This window comes from Phacochoerus africanus, chromosome 2, assembly GCF_016906955.1.
Source record: "Phacochoerus africanus isolate WHEZ1 chromosome 2, ROS_Pafr_v1, whole genome shotgun sequence".
In the NCBI taxonomy this organism is placed as follows: Eukaryota; Metazoa; Chordata; class Mammalia; order Artiodactyla; family Suidae; genus Phacochoerus; species Phacochoerus africanus.
This window is the reverse complement of record NC_062545.1, coordinates 143,856,513-143,876,613: the sequence shown is the minus strand read 5'-3', so window position 1 is coordinate 143,876,613 and position 20,101 is coordinate 143,856,513. Positions and strand designations below refer to the sequence as shown.

Here is a 20,101-nt window from a genome sequence, read left to right as displayed (position 1 = left end):
ACTTAAGACATATGAAATAAGCACAGTAAATGAAGATGTAGGTGGAGATTTAGGGAGGATATTCCTGTAACTGACAGCAAAATTGGAAAAGCAGGTGCTAGGTACGTCCCAGCCTATGGAGGGCTCTGGAATACCAACAGCTTGGAGATTTATTCAAAGGGGAAGAAGTGTTGAGGCATAGAATATTTAAATTAGCAAAAAATGTGTTTTTAGTAGAATGAAAAAGAGTGGAAGAGGATGTTAGGGATATGAATTAGGGCTACTAGGAGTATCCAGGCGAGTCAGGGGGTCAGGGGGCTGAAAGGAAGTATAATGGAGGTGGTACAACTCGAGAGATCTGAGGGGGAAAGAACAAATATAAGCTGTGACAACTGTAAATGGTAGGTGGAGCCACAGGATAACTTTCATTTTTTAGTGTATTAATTTTGAGGTACCAGATATCCTAGGGACAGGGACTAAACAGAAGACACAGATTTAGGGGAGAATCTTTAGGAGGGCTTGAGGTTGACCAGACAGAACTGGGCAAATATTAGACCTGAACTTTAAGTAGAATTATAGTAGTATCCATCCAACTGAAAAAAGAACAGTCAGGGTAGCAGCTGAACCAAGTTCAGGGTGCTGCCAAGGTTAGAGTTCTTACTGGCAAGTAAGAGGCTGAATATATTTCAAGAGAGCATTTTCAGTGGCTCAGCAATGGTTTAGCAGCATTTCTCATAGGGAGACATATGCACCAAAATTATCCTACAGTGGTTAATAAAATGCCAACTTACTGGACTTGAATAGGAAGAGTCTTGGGACTCTGCACTAGCAACACTCACTAGTCTCCCCAGGAAATTCTTTATACACTAACACTGTGAGTAAAAGAAGACAAGAGAAGGAACAAGTGTTAAGTTTATTTCTGAATTCTCTGGTAGCTCAGGGAAGGGGCAGGGAGGGAAGAGATGGACCTTAGAAGCTGGTGAAAGGTAAAAAGATATACTTAAGGGAAACAGTAAGGGGATCATGACTACAGATAGAGGAAGGAGTGTCTTGCCAGGGCTACTCTGACAGTTTGCCTGAAATTCTTGAAAAAAAAAAAAATCCTTAAAGGGTCCTGAAATCTCAGTACAGTCATGTTCTTATGGCAACAGAGTGTTGTTGCCAGATTATAACCATCTGTCCTTTTAATAAGATTATCTGTGTTAATGGGGAAATGAATACCATCAGCAAGTTCTGCTTAAAGCCTCATTTCATATATCTCCCCACATAGGTATGTATCCCAAAATAAAGCTCAGGAAGTGGTCACTGGATTGTATCACACAATTAAGCACAGTCCATGAAAGTAGGTGGAAATCCAACTCATGCTGAAGCTGCCAGACTCCAGAAAAGTTTGGCTACAGGCCATGTTTGAAATATTCTATAATAACGATAAATAACAGAAAGTTTGCATTTTATTTGGAAACCAATTAATTTAGTTTATGGTTTGTTTTTTTCCTCCAGAGATTCCTGGTGATTGTGGGCTGATTCACAGAAAACCAAAATATGTAACAGAGTATCTAGGCAAAAAACTATATGTGACATCTGGAGTACAGGGAGTAACAGCTATTAGTAAAATATTCTTTTTTTTCTCTTCCTTAGGATACTATTCAGTGACATTCTTATAAACAGTTGTGAAAAGGAGATAATGATAAGAGAAGTGGTAACATGCCCAGAATAATTAGTTACTAAGCAAATGAGAGGAGTTAGTATAGACAACCAATAAATTCTTCTCTTAAAATATTTTTAAGGGTAGGTTTATTTTCAACTCTTGGTTAAAAGTCTATTTGACGTGAATTCTATATCTGATAACCTATACTCAATTACCATTCAAAAACTTCACACAGATGTTATTACAATTGTAGACTTCAATACTGTAGTGATAATAAAACTTGAGAACCGAAGAACACAAATTTCTTCACGAATTTATTATATAAAACGCCCCCAGAGTATTTGATTTCTCTTCTTCTCACTTTCATTATACACAAGAAGCACAGGAATGAGAAGCTTTTTCAGATGACTGTAGTAGCATGAGAGTCTCTTGCATCAAAGTAGTGTACATACCTTAACAGTGTTCTAAAGGCTGGCCCAGAAAAACCTCATGTTACCTTATCACAATATGGAAAGCACTGTCTTCTTCTTCCACTAAATTATGGTGAAAAACGGCACTGTTTTATTTAGCATTATGGTACACAACAGTTAAATCTCAATTACTAAAAGAATTAAAATTATTCTGAAAGACATCCTCTTTCCCTCTCCAATGATTTGAAAGCTGTATTTTTCCTGCCAATTTCAAACAAATCATCAGATTGATCTGTCATAGTCAGTTATAACAATTATAGAGGCACAAGCTCAGCACATGAGCTACAGCTTGTAATAAAAGGATATATCAATATGTCTCTCCTTAGTTAAAAATACATAATCCATTTATTTTATACTGCAATAAAAGAAATTAACATCACAGACACAGAAGACTAAAAAAGGGGAAACTACTTACTTCTGAATATCCAGTAATTTAAACTTGCCTGTACTTTTCCAAAGTACATGAAAGTAATATTTAACATTTACTTTTTGGACTAAAATTTAATCTTTGGGGATAGACAATGTAAATAGGACTTAAGAGTAACAGTCCCACTCACTTCCAGGTCTCTGCTTACGGTATGATTAAGTAAAACAAGGCACAGTAGCCATCCTTTCCATTGTGTTCCAACACTGATCATGTGCCTTGATAAAATGGCTGATTAGACAAGATGATGGCAACATGAAGGGAAGACTTTGGATTGTCTATTAAAAATGCGGGTAATACAATAAAAAATTCATTTTAAGTGCACTTTCACATGCTTTATGTTTATAATAAACAAACTTCCTAACTTTCTTGCAAAAGGTTTGACTACCATTCTTTTGGCCAAATGCACTTTTCCCTAGTAAACTTAAAACAACAACAACAATAACAACAACAACAACAACAAATCCCTGTCCTTTCATATACTAAGAAAGAGGATTGGCTACTGAAACAGGTCATTGCAAGACACATGAAGAAGACATACTGTGGCATGAGTTGTTTTTACTTTGTTGTGCTGTTACTAAAGTAAAGTTCTGAGGGCTGCATTTAAACATTCCAAGTTCTCCCTTCCATCTTTATTGATTTTAAGATTTTTGCACAGAAAACTCTTTGGGGACTAGAACAGCAGCAATTGCATCACACTGTTTCCAAGACTTCAAGTTTCAAAAGCAAATTGTTAAAAAAAAAAAAAAATACAGCTCCTGATTTGAGTTAGATACAGGGACAAAAAATAGCACATACTTGAAAGGGTTACAAGGTCTACAAATGGTGGCAATATTTTCCTTGGGAGAGTAGTTTGTTGGTATATATTTTTTAAATATGCAAAAAGGCTCAACCTCAAGCAGTAATAAACACAAGCAAAAGTGATTTAACCCTTAAAATAAATATTCAGAAAACCTCTCTGTACATACAAGTGAAAGAATAAGTAACACTTTCACACAGAAAAAAATAATAATAATAATAAAGGATTTGTTCATATAAGTAGCTGAAATCTGCTGTTCCAGCCCACATATCCCCAATAAAGAAGGGAGGCACAGACATAGGTGACTACTGTGGTTCACTATTTTACAGCCTTTTTGTACTGGGACACTATCACCACCAATGTTATCCCTTTTGTTATATTTATTAAAATTTTTAAATTTCTTTTTTCTTTTTCCTTTTTTTTAATTTTTTTTTTTTTTTTTTTTTACAGCATGCCAAATCCTTTGGCATAAGTGATGGCCTTCAACAATCTCTCTTTAAGTTTTTCTTTGCTTGAATATTCCGGAAGTAAAAGGACATTAAAGCAAGTATGAGATGTAGGTAACCTATATAGAGAGAAAGGGGAAAAATAGGAAAATAAGTCATGGGAAATATGCTCAATATTAAATGATCCTACTTTAGATGGTATATATGTTGAGATGGGTTGACTGCAGGCTACACATTAATGCAAGTCATAAACTTTTTGTTTTTTGCCATGCAACTACTAAATATCAGTTTATCTTATAAATTACTCAATGCTAATGATGATGATAGTGGCTGATGATAACACACGGTATTCACAAATTTGTTAGTACATACCAGGTTACTGTTTTAGGTCACTGAACCCTGAGAGTTCAATTAACTAAATTTTCTCACAATAAACCTACAGAGTAGATGTCAGTTTCCCCACTATAGAGCTGAAGTCACTGAGAAGTTAAGTAACTTACTCAAAGGTGGAGATAACTGATTCAAACTTCGTTTTCAAAAATTCAAAGTCTGGGCTCTTTAATGCATACTAGATATATTCCTGTATGACTATGTAAATGATTTGATAAAAAATAAATTTACATTAATACCAAATAACACAGATAATAGTAAATAATATTAAATAACGCAGAAAACTAATAGAAATGTTTCTACACAAACTATTAAGTACACTAATGCTCATATAGTGTATTTATTTGGTTGCTACAAATCAAATGTTAATTTAAAACAATGGAGAGAAAACACAATTAAATGGAAGGATTACGAAACTGAGGATTCTAGCATAATCTAGGACTGAACAGACAATCTCCTGAGCCTCGGTTTGACCATTCTAAATAGATGACATAACACGGCTTTCAATTAAAAATTTTCAGCCCATTAAATGAATCATACCAATTTAACAAATTCCAAATCAAGTGAATTCCATAATAATTTTAACTAATGTTTGATATGATTTGGACATTTCTATATAAAATTGCAAAAGTGCTCAGAAGCTTCTGGACAGTTCACATGTGTGGCATGGAATGCAAAGTTTTCAGTAGATAGTCAGAATTTAATAATTACCTTTCTGTGTCTGGGCCATTTTTGGCTATAATCATCTTTAATTTTCCTAGTCCGCCCACAGGTGCCCTGTCTGTGCCAGTTGTAAACTGCAAGAAGAGTCTTTTCTGTTCATCTGTAAATGAATGAACGATTTCCCAGAACTCCCTAATAAGAAAAGATATAAAACTGATTTTTTAGTTTGGAATTCATTATAAATTTATGATTTGCATTAAAACCATAATAAGAGACAGTTTGGAAGTTAATATCAGGTACCCTAAAGATTATTCCTGGTGATCTAGGACCCAGGAATTCTACTTATGCAAACTTACCTTAGGGAAAACAGTTCTTTTTTTTTTTTTTTAAATATAAAAGCTTATTTCATCATTACATCACCTTCAACAGTAAAAACTGGTAAACCTAACTGTCCAACAAGAGAAAATTATTAAACTATGGTATATTCACAATATATAATCAGTAAAGAACAAAAGACAAAATCCAAAACCAAATCCTGTAAAACTGAAGATGACTAAAAGGAAATATATACTCTGAAAAATTAATTCTAGATGTCTTCAGGTGTCTGTGTATTTTATTTAGCCTTCCTTCTTTATTCGTTTTGTCCTTGCACAATTTGGGGGAAAAGTGATACAGATGAGTGACAGAAGAAAAGGAAAAGAAAAACAAACAAAAAACCAACCCATACATCTAAAAGTACTAATACAAAAGTATACAATTTTTATACAAACTAGAACATTTTTATTAACAGTGTGTGGTATGGAAGGAGGATTAGGAGATTATTCTGATACTTCTGCCATATGCAGTTGTTTTAAGAGAATAATTTAATCCCTAGAATTCCTAAAACCTGTGTTGTAGAAGTCATGTTATAATGATGCTTGTTATACTTACTCTAAAAACAAAATGCAAGCTCATCAAGGGAATCTTGGCATGCTTGTTTGAGCAATAAATTATCTGTAAATTTAACATATACACTAATTCTTGGATAAAAACTTTGAAGATTTTAGAAAACAATTAAAAATATTTTCAATTGGTGAGAATGCATTTGAATATTTATTTGAAAAATTCTTTCCAAAATCTTGGCAGAGAACATCACACTTCCTACATCCATAATTACAATTCTAGTTTTTGATATTCTAGTATTCCAGTATATCATTTCTATTACTAAAGTGCTGGTATTTTTGTTGGTGAAATGCCACGGCTTCTCACAAAGGTTAGCAGCTTTATTAGAATTCTGATCACTTTCTAATATCTTACCACTTCCCTTCCCTGACACTCTAATATCCTCCCCACCCTCAGTTCTTACAAACTCATCTAGGCAAACAAACAAAGCTGAAAAGGAAATTGGACATGGAATATATAGGCATATTTCTCAGGAAGGAGAAATCATACCACAGTTTAGGAAATTCCATTTGGGTGACTGGCAAGAAAAACCAAGTCTGCTGTAGCCCAGAGCCCTCTGTCAGGGCACGGACGCCTCCTCATCCTGCAGGACTGTTCTAAAGCCTAAGTGAATCCACACCACCTTAAGAGGCAGACCAACAGGTACTCCTGAGTGGAGGAGACACATTCTGAAGGAAGTAGGAGATCAGCAGTGGTCACTGTGACTAGTCCAGCTATATTACTAAGGTGGCTGTTTGTTTTTTTTTCCTAAAAAATTAGAACTTAAAATATTAGGGTTACTATCAACTTATATAATGAAAACACTTTTACTGAACAAAATTCTTCTCTTCCTAGAAGTGTTATGTTTTATATTAAAATTCTGAATTAAGAATGCAACTGTTTAGAAAACTGCAAATGAAAAAGGAGCTACTGTATTTCTACATTAAAGTGGTAGCTGTGGAGTTCCCGTCGTGGCTCTTAATGAATCTGACTAGGATCCATGAGGTTGTGGGTTCGATCCATGGCCTCACTCAGTGGGTTAAGGATCTGGTGTTGCTGTGAGCTATGGTGTAGGTCGAAGACACGGTTCGGGTCCCGCGTTGCTGTGGCTCTAGCATAGGCCGGTGGCTACAGCTCCAATTAGACCCCTAGCCTGGGAATCTCCACATGCCGCGGGAGCAGCCTTAGAAAAGATGACCAAAAAAAAAAAGTGGTAGCTGCATGAATCACATCCCATTCCCATCTCCTAAAACCTAACCAGGACAAAAAGGAGAGAACATACAACAAAATCACCCATAATCTATACCTAAGTTAAAACCAGGAAAATACAGCAGCAAACTCAAACTGACATGTAAACTGAAGTTTATATACACCTGAGCCCAAACTAGCAGAGTGTAGCAACCAATATGTGGAATGGTGGGGTGTGCAGAATAACACAGGCTAAGATTCACCCCAAAAGGGTACTACTAATAAACGCAGATTATTAGAGCATTTCAACAGGAAAAGTATCTTGGACCCAAAATGGCAGTCTCAAGAAGACATTTTGCCTGAAAGGGATATGGGACACCCTGGGAGGCAGAAGTGCTTCTAGCTGTAAAGGGATAAAAGTAGCTGATGAAAATAGCCCTTATCAAACACAAGGCACTGGACCACATAAGCATATATGAAAATCAGTGACAGACAAATCTGAAACAGAATTGAGAACACTCAAAAATAAGCAAAATAAACTTGGAAATAAGGTTAATTTATAGGGTAACCAAAAGAAAAGCAATATGACTAAAATTTCAACTATGTACATAGGAGGTCAGAAACAAGTAAATAAATATTTTAAAAAAGGAAATACATAATATTTAACTTCAAAAACATAATAGTTTTCATTTGCCAAAAAGAAAAAAACCTGTAAATAAAGTCAAAATACAAATAACTAGGAAAAAATAATTGCAAATTTATCCAAATGCTAATCTCCCTAATATAAAGATTCTAAAAATGACAATGACCAAGCAGCAAAATAAGCAATGCTATAAAAAATATAAATAGGTCTTAAGTATAAGAAAAAATATGTACCCTCATTCATAATGAGGAAAACACAAATTATAACTCCACTCTAATGCCTCTTCTCAACTGGCAGATAGGCAAACAAATTAGGGGAAACTGTAGGAAACTAGATAGAGATTACTGGTTGGAGTGGAAAAATGTCACAATTGCTATGAAGGAGGATTTGGCAATTTTTAGGGCATTTGGTGCAACAATCTCACTTTAAGTAATTTAATGATGCATTAACATATGTATAGAATAATCCATATAAAATGATTCAATGATATTACCTCTAATAGCAAAGGGTTGGAAACAGACACTATGTCCATCTACCCAATATGACAGTATTCAGCCTTACAAAAGAAGTGTGGAAGATATCCCTGTACTGATATGGGATGATTTCCAGGATATAATGGAAAAAAATTTCTTCCTAGCTCTACCCCCTGAAAAAAGGCCTATAAACGATATATTTAACAGCAAAGGTCAAAACCTTTGACTTGGGAGTTCCCATCATGGCTCAGTGGTTAACAAATCCGACTAGAAACCATAAGGCTGCGGGTTCGATCCCTGGCCTCGCTCAGTGGGTTGGGTTAAAGATCCAGCGTCACCGTGAGCAGTGGTGTAGGCCAGCAGCTACAGTGCCGATTAAACCTCTAGCCTGGCAAGCTCCATATGCGACAGGTGCAGTCCTAGAAAAGACAAAAAGACAAAACAAAAAAACAGAAAAAACACCTTATACTCCAAATTCACTTTCAAATGCCATTCCCAATAATTTCTTATAAAAATGGCTTATTTCAGATCTAGGCTTAAGAATGTTTAAGGTGAGGTAAAATTTTCAAAATTTAATGGCGTTATGTTAAAAACAATTTGGATATCATAAAGAATGACTGTGAAAGACATTATATGTGTAAAAATCCCTAAGTTTAAAAAAAAAATTCAGAAAAAGGCAAAAAATAACTAAAAAGCCAAACTCAATTGTCACTTTTGAAATTTTTACATGAACTTCCTACTTTAAAGTATTTAAATACATTTTATCAAGCCTTTTCAAATAGAACTGTTTTTCATAGTAATCAAATAGCACCTACTGATGAAAAAAAATCGCAGGTATATATGTAGAATGAGAAGAAAACATTTTTTTTCAAATCAGGAAGCACTCTGCAGCTCCATGGGTCTGATATAACAGAGCTGTGCCTGGCAAGGAAGCTCATTTCACCCTCTTTAAGTAACAATCAAGGACCAGTGGAAGAAGCCCCAGTGGAATGAAATAAATGAAGCAGACCAGAATAGCACCACAAAGGTCCTGAAAACTGAATTTACCAGTGGAACCACAATCCACAAAAAGTATGCCAAGACCTTCATGTTAAACTTGAATATGATGATTATCTGATAAAGAAAAAAAATTCTTAAAACGTTAGCAAAATATTTATAAATTAAAGAACCACAAGTAAGAGGGAATCTATCTAGGAATGGAAGATTGATTAACAATATAGAAAATTCAATGGAGTTAATCACATCAATAGGGTGGGGTAGGGGGTGGTGTCAAGTCTGAATCTAGAACTATCACTTCAAAAGAAACCGCAGTCCCTGCCTTTCACCCCCAAAAAGTGGAAGAGGTATCTAAAAGTATCTCCAAGTTTCTTAGTAGTCAAACAAATAAAATCAGGCAGAGCTTATTAATCAGCAACTGGAAACCATATACACAAAAACTTGCTTGTGACTCAACATTTCACACTCAGTTTTAATAACACTATACTTTTAAACATTCATATTTTAAAAACAGGGTTTTTTGAATAAATTATTTGCAATATTTTATTATTGGTAAAAGTTTCAGCAGAATTATATTTTTATAATAAAAATTAACACCTTTATTTCTAGCGGTGTGTTAAGTGTTATGCCGCTACTATTTAGTTAAAATGTATTAAGCAAAGTTTTGTGGGTTTTTTTTTTTGTTTTTTTTTTGTTTTTGCTTTTTAGGGTCGAACCTGTAGCATATGGCAGTTCCAGGGCCAGGGGTCAAATCAGAGCTACACCACAGCCACAACAACACCAGATCCGAACCACACCTCCAACCTACACCACAGCTCATGGCAACGCCAGATTCCTGACCCACTGAGCGATGCCAGGGATTGAACCTGCATCCTCATGGATACTAGTCAGGTTCGTTTCCACTGAGCCACAATGGTAACTCCCCCAAAGTTTTTAATTTATTTCATTTTAATGAACTCTGAATGCTTTACATAAAATAAATCCCAACCAAGATACTAATATTGCCACTTTCCCCTGGTACTATGTAGTCACTACTCTAAGTCTTCAACTTCTGACTGGTTGTAGACTCTATTTAATGAATTTTTTCACATTTATGTTGACAAAACTAAGAAGTTGAATTTTATCGTAAAAGATTTTTCAGAATATCATTAACTGTGAGAATGAGTTGGAAGCTATCACTGAGCTGTCACTTCATATAGTACTAATATCCCCTTCAAACTATGCAATCATAGGATCTTAAGATAGATATCTAACAGGAATTATATTATTAAAAAAGGTAGAAATAAAATTAAGATGTTAATTTCTCTTAATTTAATAACTTCTCCATAAAGAACAGCACAAGGTGTCTTTAATTATTCTCAGAGAAACATTAATACGCTACAAAGTCATAACTATCTGCAATCAATAACATCACTAATGGACATACTGCTGTGATAATACTATGACTCACAAGTGAGGTTATCCTCTTACAACATTATCTCAATTCTTTTATGGGTCACCTTTGAAACTTCAAGTAAACAGCAGAACAGTGGTTGCTAAAAATAAGTTCAGGACTTCTGCTAGAAATGACAAAGAGTGCTAAAGAGAGGAAACACCAGTAACTTCCTACAAATTAGAATGAAGAAAACAAAATAAATAACAGAACAAAAGAAAACAATGTAATATAAATTACATAACAAAATATTATTTACTTCTAAGTGCAACAGATATTCATTATAGTTTTCACATACATGAGTCTTAGAGCAATAACCTTCAGAGACAACCTCCAGGAATACCCTCTCATCTCACTCCACCAGTTGACTGCCAAAGAGCATCTTTGTCCCCTTTTATCACTCTTAGCAGGGGAGGAGGAAACCCATGTCTTTCAGTATCTGACATCGTAGTTAAAAAAAAAAAAAAAAGAGAGAGAGATAGTACATAGCAAGAGCATTTGCTTGAAAGCAGTTAAGACTGGGAATCTCTGCTACTTCCTCTGAGAATGTGGAGCTCAGTTTCTTCAGATGTAAAACAAAAATTCTGCTATGTATCTTGCTATGTTATAAGGATTAAAGAATGTACTATTTCACACAAAGTGTGGTTCATAAGTGTAAGTAAATAACATTTCACAGAGTTCAAAAGAAAGGAAAAATATTCAGAAGTGGTAGTTCTATTTTCATCATCTTCCAGCCAGTAGTAATCACATTCTAATCAAAATCACTAGGAATATTATACACTTTTATACCCCCATTGCAGAAGAAAAAATGCAAACATATCATTCAGGAAATAAATCACAAAATTAAAAATAAAATATGGCAATTATATTACAAATACACTTCTAATTTTATAGATTGAGAACTTATGAGTTTGCTTATTTGGGAGGTAAAACCTGGAAGTAAAGATCTAAAACATAAAGCACACACAACCCTTAGATGAATTAAATCTTCCTTTTAAAAATTAAACATCTCACCTAATCACAACAGAGTCCCTGGTATAGCCACCATCATATTCTGTAGTTTCTTCTAATGCTTGGAAATCTAGATTCTGCAAATTCAAGAAAATATGTCTTAACATCTTCTATACCACATCATTACAAACAAATCAATACATGACACTTTTGCAGACCTCTGCTTTCTTACCCGGCTTCCACATATAAGCAATTCAATTTCCTCTGGTCTGAATAAGTACTTTAAGGGAGATTCATTGGTCACCATATGAAAACCTCTCCGAAAAGCCTTGAACTGTTTTTCTACTGATTTATTGAGAATGTAGTCAGAATAGAGATTGACAAATTCCTGCAGAAAACATTAACCACAAGAATGTCATAATATGCTATATAACCAAAACGCAACTACTGGACTAATAGATAGTATTAAACTATAAAAAGGCCAAGTACACAATAAACTAATAATACACATTAAGTTTCAGTTTTGATATTAAACAAGATTGAATATGAAGCTGGGCAAAACTGATACAATTCTGAGGTTCCCTTAGGTATGCAAACACACAGACATTTAGACTAGGTATACATCAACATATAAAAGCTAACATTTTTAATAGAGTACAATGTATTAAATATGAACAAACCTCAAATTCTCATGTTTTCTATTCTAGAATATTTGGGAAGCAACCTACTGTATCCATTTTAACAAAAATATTGGTATTTTACATGATGCAAAAGCTAATATAGCAAATCATAAGTGGAAAATATACTCTATATCCTAAAGTGAATATAATATTTTATCAAAAATTGTATTAAAATAGACAGGCTTTTAAAAGGTTTATAGGAGTTCCCGTCGTGGCGCAGTGGTTAACGAATCCGACTAGGAACCATGAGGTTGCGGGTTCGGTCCCTGCCCTTGCTCAGTGGGTTAACGATCCGGCGTTGCCATGAGCTGTGGTGTAGGTTGCAGACGCGGCTCGGATCCTGCGTTGCTGTGGCTCTGGTGTAGGCCGGTGGCTACAGCGCCGATTCGACCCCTAGCCTGGGAACCTCCATATGCCTCGGGAGCGGCCCAAAGAAATAGCAAAAAAAAAAAAAAAGGTTTATATATCTCATAATTTTCACATTATGTTCTGTTTCTCTGTTTCCAGATGCAAACTCTTCTAGTCAATAGAAAACACAAAACTGATTTAAGGAATAGTTTTCAAGGGAGTTCCCACTGTGGCTCAGTGGTAACAAACCCAAGTAGTATCCATGAGGATGAGGGTTTGATTCCTGGCCTCACTAAGTGTGTTAAGGATCCAGCGTTGCCATGAGCTGTGGTGTAGGTTGCAGCCACGGCTCGGAATGAACATTGCTGTGGCTGTGGTGTAGGCCAGCAGCTGCAGCTCCGATGTGACTCCTAGCCTGAGAACTTCCATATGCCACAAGTGTAGCTCTTAAAAGAAATAAATATCCATAAGTGTCTTTAAGGCACATATATTTGTGTGTACATTAAATCAATTACAGTTCACCTGATGATAAGGACATTAATTATGAGGCCTGGTTCCCCTCCTACAGCCTAACATGAGAAACATCCTGAATCCTGCTTTATAATCACACTACACTTCCCTTCACCATCTCCTACTCATGTCCTCTTTCTCCACAGTTGTTCAGTGACCAACTATATGCCCTCACACCAGCTTATTTATAGCCAAGATTTAGAAAACTGCAGTTATCTCACTTATAAGAACTTGGTTACAGGACTTCTCTGTATGGATTGGAAAAAAAAAAAATCACAAGCATATATGCTTTAAAATTCTGTTAATAAAGAAACAAAAGACAAAGATAACACAAAAACATTACCTTCCTGTTCTCATTTGTAATTGGAATTTTATCACCATTTTCCTTTAGATCATACATCATTGGATTACCAAAAAGATCTGTCTGAGATATCTGGAAAGTGATCATCATATCATCTTCCACACTTCCTTCATACTCCAGTAAGTCTTTTAAACTCTGATATAGAACCTAACAATCAGAAATGGAAAATTAAGGCTATCACAAAACTACAAAATACAACAGTTTGTATCGCTCTTCTTGGTGAAAGAATTTAAAAAACAACACCACCTTTAACAATAAGAATTAAAGCAAAGATAGTAACCCTGCCAGGCCTCCAAAAGTTTACAGTACAGAAGCTAAACATGGCCAGTCATTGCAGATGTCCAGCTCTCTGCTGAGAAACTTCACAACACCTGTTTAGCAGTGGATCTCACACTGTGCTGAGAACCTCAGAGGTGTTTCAAGGTTAGGAAGGGGCTGAGGAGAGAAACAAAGACACTAACTATAGCCACCAAACCCCTTTACTCAAGGAAGCTCTGATATAACCAGGCTATCTCATGTGATTTTATACAGAATCAATCTTACAAAGCCAGCTTGTTGAAAGCAATATATAAAAACTTTCCCCTTTATGTTATAACATGTTTACGGTACTTCACCCAGGTTAAAACAACTTTATCTTACTAGGTATAAATTTTAACAAACATTCCAAGTGAAAGCTTTAAATTTTTTCTATAAATTAAACTTCATGTTTGCTTTTAAATAAACTCTGAAAGAGAGAATAAAAAATTACCAAAGACTTACAGGGTGAGAGTCTCCCAAGTCACGAAAAGTTCCTTTTTTCCCCATTAGCTTCCTGTAGACAACCATGGGAAAATGTACATCCAGTATGCAGTTATTGTAAATAGCCAGACCCAGTACTATGCCAATCAGAGTGAACTGACCCTCAGTTTCAAAAGAGGATGGATTAAACCAAAACAATTTTGTAGATTCATCATATGTGAACATACCTATAAGAAATGATTTTAAAAAATATATTACTTTTACATTTTATTACAGACTGATGAAGAAATATATATACATATAAAATATAAAAAATAAAAATCACATAGGTAAACTTATATGTACCAGGTATTCAAACATTTTTTCTCTATTACATTAGCATTTAAGAAACCAAAGTGCAAATTATATATGAATGTTATAAATTGTGACAAGTGATAACATATATTTTTAAGAAGCCAGAGAAATAAAGCAATAAACCATTTTGGTGGTATTTTCTAAGAAGTCAGGGAAAATGTTCATTAAATTGAAATTCTCTAATCTACTAAAACAAATAAAAAGTTAATTTTCACTCATACTTTTACCACTGAATGGTTAAAAAATTAATGTAAAACAAAAGGAAAAAAGGCTACGACACTTTCAAAATGTTTTGCTTATAGAAACATATGTAATCTACATGCAGTGTTTTAAAAATAATTCTGAATTTCATTAAGGAAAAGTTTGTTTTTTTCAAAATTGCACAATGGTTCCATGTAGTTTTTCCAGCACCTTTCAAGTAAAGTCAAATGATGCCAACTAATGAAACTCAGGTAAACTTGATAAACTTAGATTATATTAAAAACCCAAAGCCATTTATTGTGAGCCAATAAGTAAAACAGAAGTAGTTTCTATTTGTAGTCTTCTTTCAGTTTCACATGGCCTTCACTATTTAAAACACAAGCTTGGTAACTTTTTTTGTATCACTCATTTAAAAATAGGAGTCTGAATAACCATTACTAAAGTAGATTTCTTCTCCCCATTAAAGAAATACCTAAGATAAAGGTTAAATGATATTTTAATTGAGTTACCAACCTTTTCCATTTTGCTAAAATGTTTTTTCAGTTGCTACGGTGAAACTGAATGAAAATATTTTAAGAATTAGGTCTGGAAAAGGGGCATTTCCAATAGAACAAACTTTAGAAATCAACAGAGCATGTAAATCAATGTATAAGATTTTTTTTAAAAATATCTTCATTTTCACATTTAGTTTAAGTTAAACATAAAATGAACTTATGTCCCCTTGATCATAATAACATGAATTAAGCTAAGACATTTTTCTAATGCAAGTAATATTCATGAAATAACACTTTATAAATTATCTAAATCATATTTGAATACCAGTTTATTTCCAACTTCTTTATTACAGGCCTAAGTTATAATATCCATTGAATTGCTAAAAACTTCATTTAATTATAAATATGGTATTAACAGGGTCAAGAACAGTTAAAAATAATTACAATTAATAAGTCTGATGAAATATAACAAATGCATCCTCTTGGTCTCAAGAGCAATAAACTACAACTTATTCAGAATGTGAATTACACAGGTCACTACTCTCAACTTTGTATGAAAGATAATACTCTAATAATCTTAGAGTCCAAGGAGATTCCATTTTGGTCCATAAAGGGTGGCTCTTCTAAAATACTCCCTTTTGCTATTTCTACTGCCATCATTTCAACTGCTTTACTATCAAGTGAAACTGTTTGATGTGTATTTTTTCCTTAAAAGTATTTCTGCGCGTAATATAAATGTAACTTACAACTAACGCTTAACATTTTTAGATACACGAGAATCAAAATTCAACAAAGTCAGGAAGCTTATAAGTTAATTTTCTTTTCTATTTCAAGGGCTGGTTTTATGTTTACTTTGAACAAATGGCATAGCCTTCTGATTATTAATAAACATTAGTAGTTAGAGTATAGACACAGGTCTTAAATGTATTTGTTATGAACTCAAAATGTTTACTTCCATTTACAAGTAGATTAAGAACAATTACAGAGAAGTCAATTCAATGTACCTACTGAAAATCAACAGGCTTTAACAAATTAATTCTCAAATAAGAGAAATGATCTGCATTATTCTATGCTGCACTCTTCACAGTTACGATCTTTAGAGGAATTACTTTCCTCTGTTAAGCATTCAATTTTAAAAGCAAACCCAATAATCAGTTAAAATGCAGAAATTGAGTAAGTTCAGAATTATCCAGTTAAGAACACTATCCAAGAAGCTGTTATCTTTTTCCTGTCCTACTTTGCCAACTTTGTCTATCAGTGAAATTCAAATTCTTCACTTTCAGACTGACATATTATAGATCAGTCTTTCCCAAACTGTGTTCAAAGAAAACTATTCTAGGAAGCAGATACTATTAGAGGTAGGGTGAAAAAAAAAAAGGATTCTGGAGTTCAAAAAGTTTGGAACATTACAATATTAAACCCAAGAAATCCTGAAGCAAGTAAACCAAATTAATGTGATATCAGCCACTGTTCCCAAACTCTGAGCATGATATACTTATGAGACATCCTCAACATTCTATGAAACTCTTATTTCAGAAATGCTATGAGTTTGATGAATATTTTAGACTAAAAAAGAGCAAAAAATTTCAATTGTTCTCTGTATCATTCTGAAGTATTTTTTATTTCATTTACCTAAGAGATAACGTCCCATATTAAAATATTTAGCTAAGTAATATAAGAACTTGAATAAATTAATGATGCAGGATCAATTCCCTAAGCCCCAATATTCAGTCATTATTTGTGATTCTGGGTAATCCATACCAAAATCTCCTTCTATTCCTCTTCATAACTGAAAATATTTATAAACCTAGGTAAACAGATTCTTAATTCAAAAATATTTACCAATATCTGGATTGAAGATTTCCTCTACAACCAGCTGAAAAAATTCTTTGGAAACACCTCCCTCATCAACGCCTTGTTCTCCTTCAAATTCCACATACAACTGTTTCTTCAAGTCTGCAGGATTTTCCATAGCGATCATCTCTAGCTAGTGAGTGAAAAGATAAAATGAAAAGAAGATGAATGCCAGTATTAGGATGAAAGCAAAATAAAAATAAGGTATAGGGGTAGGGAGCAAACAAAAGATACTGCTTTTGATGTGTCTGAAATGTAAACAGGATGCAAACTGGTAAAAAGCCAGTGGAACCAAAGATCCAACTGCACCAATAATGGAAAAATAGGACAGAAAACAAACCAGCATAAAATTCTAAAGGGGTTACTTTCTAACTACTGATTAATTATGAAACTAACAATATAGAAAGTAAGAAGGCTGTAAGTTTAAGACATGTAAGGAAGTCAAGATAGCAAAAATGCCTAAATGACTACTCAAATTTTTTCAGAAAAAACAGTGGTGTATGTAAGTTTGACTTCAAGATCATTCACTAGTAGTTCTTTATGTTTATCAGAACAAAAATTTAAGAATTAAGTCTTAATATCTATTAAATCATAAATAAAGTAATTTCAATTAAGAAAAAACACACTGAATAGAAAAGCAGTTTGAGAATAATAGCACTTAGCATAAAGTATTTTAACAGATTAGAACATATTTAATATCCACTTTTGTTTGAAAGCCAATGAGACATATATACTTGCTCACATCTTTACTCTTAACTTTTCACTAAGTTATCAAACCCCAGTTCCAACATTTCTTCAACCATAAGTCTTTGCCAAATACCTTTTGTATCTGTGTAATAATATATCTCATGACTAATCTCAGCTATCATGAGATTAATCATAAAATCAACACTATGTTCTGTGAAATATTTATACTGCAATTTGTCTTATGTATCTGAAATTTACTAACAGCATGCCTGATCCACCTTTGATGATCAAAATTGGTCAATTTTGCTAAACTGACTTTAAATTTGCCCAAACAGACAGAATATATTTAACGGTATTCAGGTTTTTGCAACTATTCCAACTAGAACTTTTTAAATTTTTTTTTTTTTGAGCAATCCAAATATCATCAGAGTAAATGTACTACACTCAGTCTTAATTACTTTAGATTACAGCCCTAGTCTGGATATCAGAGTGTCTATAAAAAATAAAATCTCATAAATTCTTGATTCAGGTCAGTTGCCCTAAACCAGTGTTTTTCAAGCTGTCAACTGCGATTCATTACTGGGTAGTCCGTTTGACTTAATGCAAACCAAATGGGGGGAAAAAAACAAAATGTATTTATTCCATATAGTAATGGTATCTACTGTTTGGTGAGACTTTTGTTTCAATTATATGTACAGACTGATATGCACATAAGTACTGGAATGCTATGAAAAATTATCTCTTACTAGGGGTTGCAATCAAAAATATTTGAACAAAGGCCAAAATGATGTCTTGGATATATTCAACCCTTGGATTCTGTGAATCTAGTATCTTCACCTTTTAAGACTATCTAATCGGTACAACAGTGGTCTCTATCATTTACAAACTAATTTTTATGCCAAGTTGTATTAAGATAATTTATTTTTGAGACAGTGTTGTTGTGGAAAGACTGAATCAAATAATCTATTAGTATGAACTATCACTTAACAGCAATTATTTTTTTAGGTATCATATATCTTTAAAAAAATTTTTTATTTTATATTGGAGTACAGTTGCTTTACAATGTTCTTAACATAATTTTTAACCTTTTAACTTCAGCAAGCAACTCAGTTAAGCCTCAGTTTCCTGTCTACAAAGAAAAAAAAAAACCTGCAAAATTCTAACAGCTTAATAAGAAAGAATGTACAGGAAAGAGTTCTCGAGCAGTGGTATTACTAACACATCATGTTACTTTTTTGTTTTTTCCCCTGTCTTTTTGCCTTTTTCTAGGGCTGTTTCCCATGGCATATGGAGGTTCCCAGGCTAGGGGTCTAATCAGAGCTGTAGCCGCTGGCCTATGCCAGAGCCACAGCAACACGGGATACGAGCTGCGTCTGTGACCTAACCACAGCTCACAGCAACGCTGGATCCTTAACCCACTGAGCAAGGCCAGGGATCAAACCCTCGACCTCATGGTTCCTAGTCGGATTCATTAATCACTGTGCCACGATGGAAACTCCTTATACTGCTACCTTTTAAAGCAACTTTGCTCTCTGAACAAAAGATTCTCAATCTGATTTTATGGCCTAGTCCCAAATTTTGAAAATAACTTTGGGCAAAAAATTGTTCTAGTTAGAAACCTGTTTCAAGCCACTGGCTATAAGGAATTGTGAGAATTAAATTAGTATTATCGTAGCTCAAATGTGGTTTACCCATCAGGCCAACATCCCATATTGCCATGAAACCCATTACTAGTTTCCTTCTCCCAGGTCCCACCTGCCTAGGTTTTGTAGGAATGTATGCCAATGTTTATGTGTGCCCTTAATAACACAAAAACAAACCTGCTTCTATCAAGCACAAGGTATTCTAAGGTGGGAATAAAAAATGATTATCTGTTATTTAATTATGTGTCCTATGTTTCTGCCTCATTAACATACATAACTCAGAGGTGACTCATCATCATGTGACTGATCCCTTTTTAAGGATTTGGTGTTACAGAATTCAGAAGCCTTGTATTCTAGTCTTAGCTCCACCCAAGACACTTCATATGACTAATGAAGCAAATTTATCTTTACTCTTAATAAAATATTACATGTTTATCCATTCCCACAAATCTTCACTTTCCCTTCTCTACTTTGAATGTCAAAAGAATACAATATATTCTATTATTATAACTGTAAACAAGTAACTTTAGCTCTCTTTTAGTTTCATCTGTAAAATGAGAAAAAATATATTAATAAATAAGTTAATGCATATGAAGCACCTAGATGAACTCCCTACACAACAATTATTTATAAGCACTATCTTGTTATTTTACTTTTATTTTATTGGTTCTAAAATTTTTTTCAGATTTGGCTGAAAACTTAATGACTCAGATATTACAGAACAAAAATATTCCAGCATTAACAAAACAATATATAGCATTTAATATGCCATGGCGCTTTACATATATAAACTTGTTTAATTTTCACA

The 20,101-nt window shown here is 33.9% G+C and overlaps 1 protein-coding gene across 4 annotated transcripts in view; it reads right to left on the bottom strand.

Annotated features, from left to right (window-relative positions):
* Positions 1–1,928: 1,928 nt before the first annotated feature.
* The window catches only part of UBE3A (ubiquitin protein ligase E3A), a 97,964-nt gene continuing 79,791 nt past the window's right edge, over positions 1,929–20,101 (bottom strand). For all 4 annotated transcript variants that reach the window (XM_047766858.1, XM_047766860.1, XM_047766861.1 and 1 more), the window contains 7 exons: positions 16,952–17,096; positions 14,082–14,287; positions 13,305–13,469; positions 11,656–11,811; positions 11,487–11,560; positions 4,868–5,011; positions 1,929–3,885 (listed from right to left, as the gene is read on the bottom strand). In XM_047766858.1, coding sequence (XP_047622814.1) covers positions 3,765–3,885; positions 4,868–5,011; positions 11,487–11,560; positions 11,656–11,811; positions 13,305–13,469; positions 14,082–14,287; positions 16,952–17,096 — 1,011 coding nt within the window. In that variant the 3' untranslated portion in view covers positions 1,929–3,764. The remainder of the gene's footprint in view (positions 3,886–4,867; positions 5,012–11,486; positions 11,561–11,655; positions 11,812–13,304; positions 13,470–14,081; positions 14,288–16,951; positions 17,097–20,101) is intronic.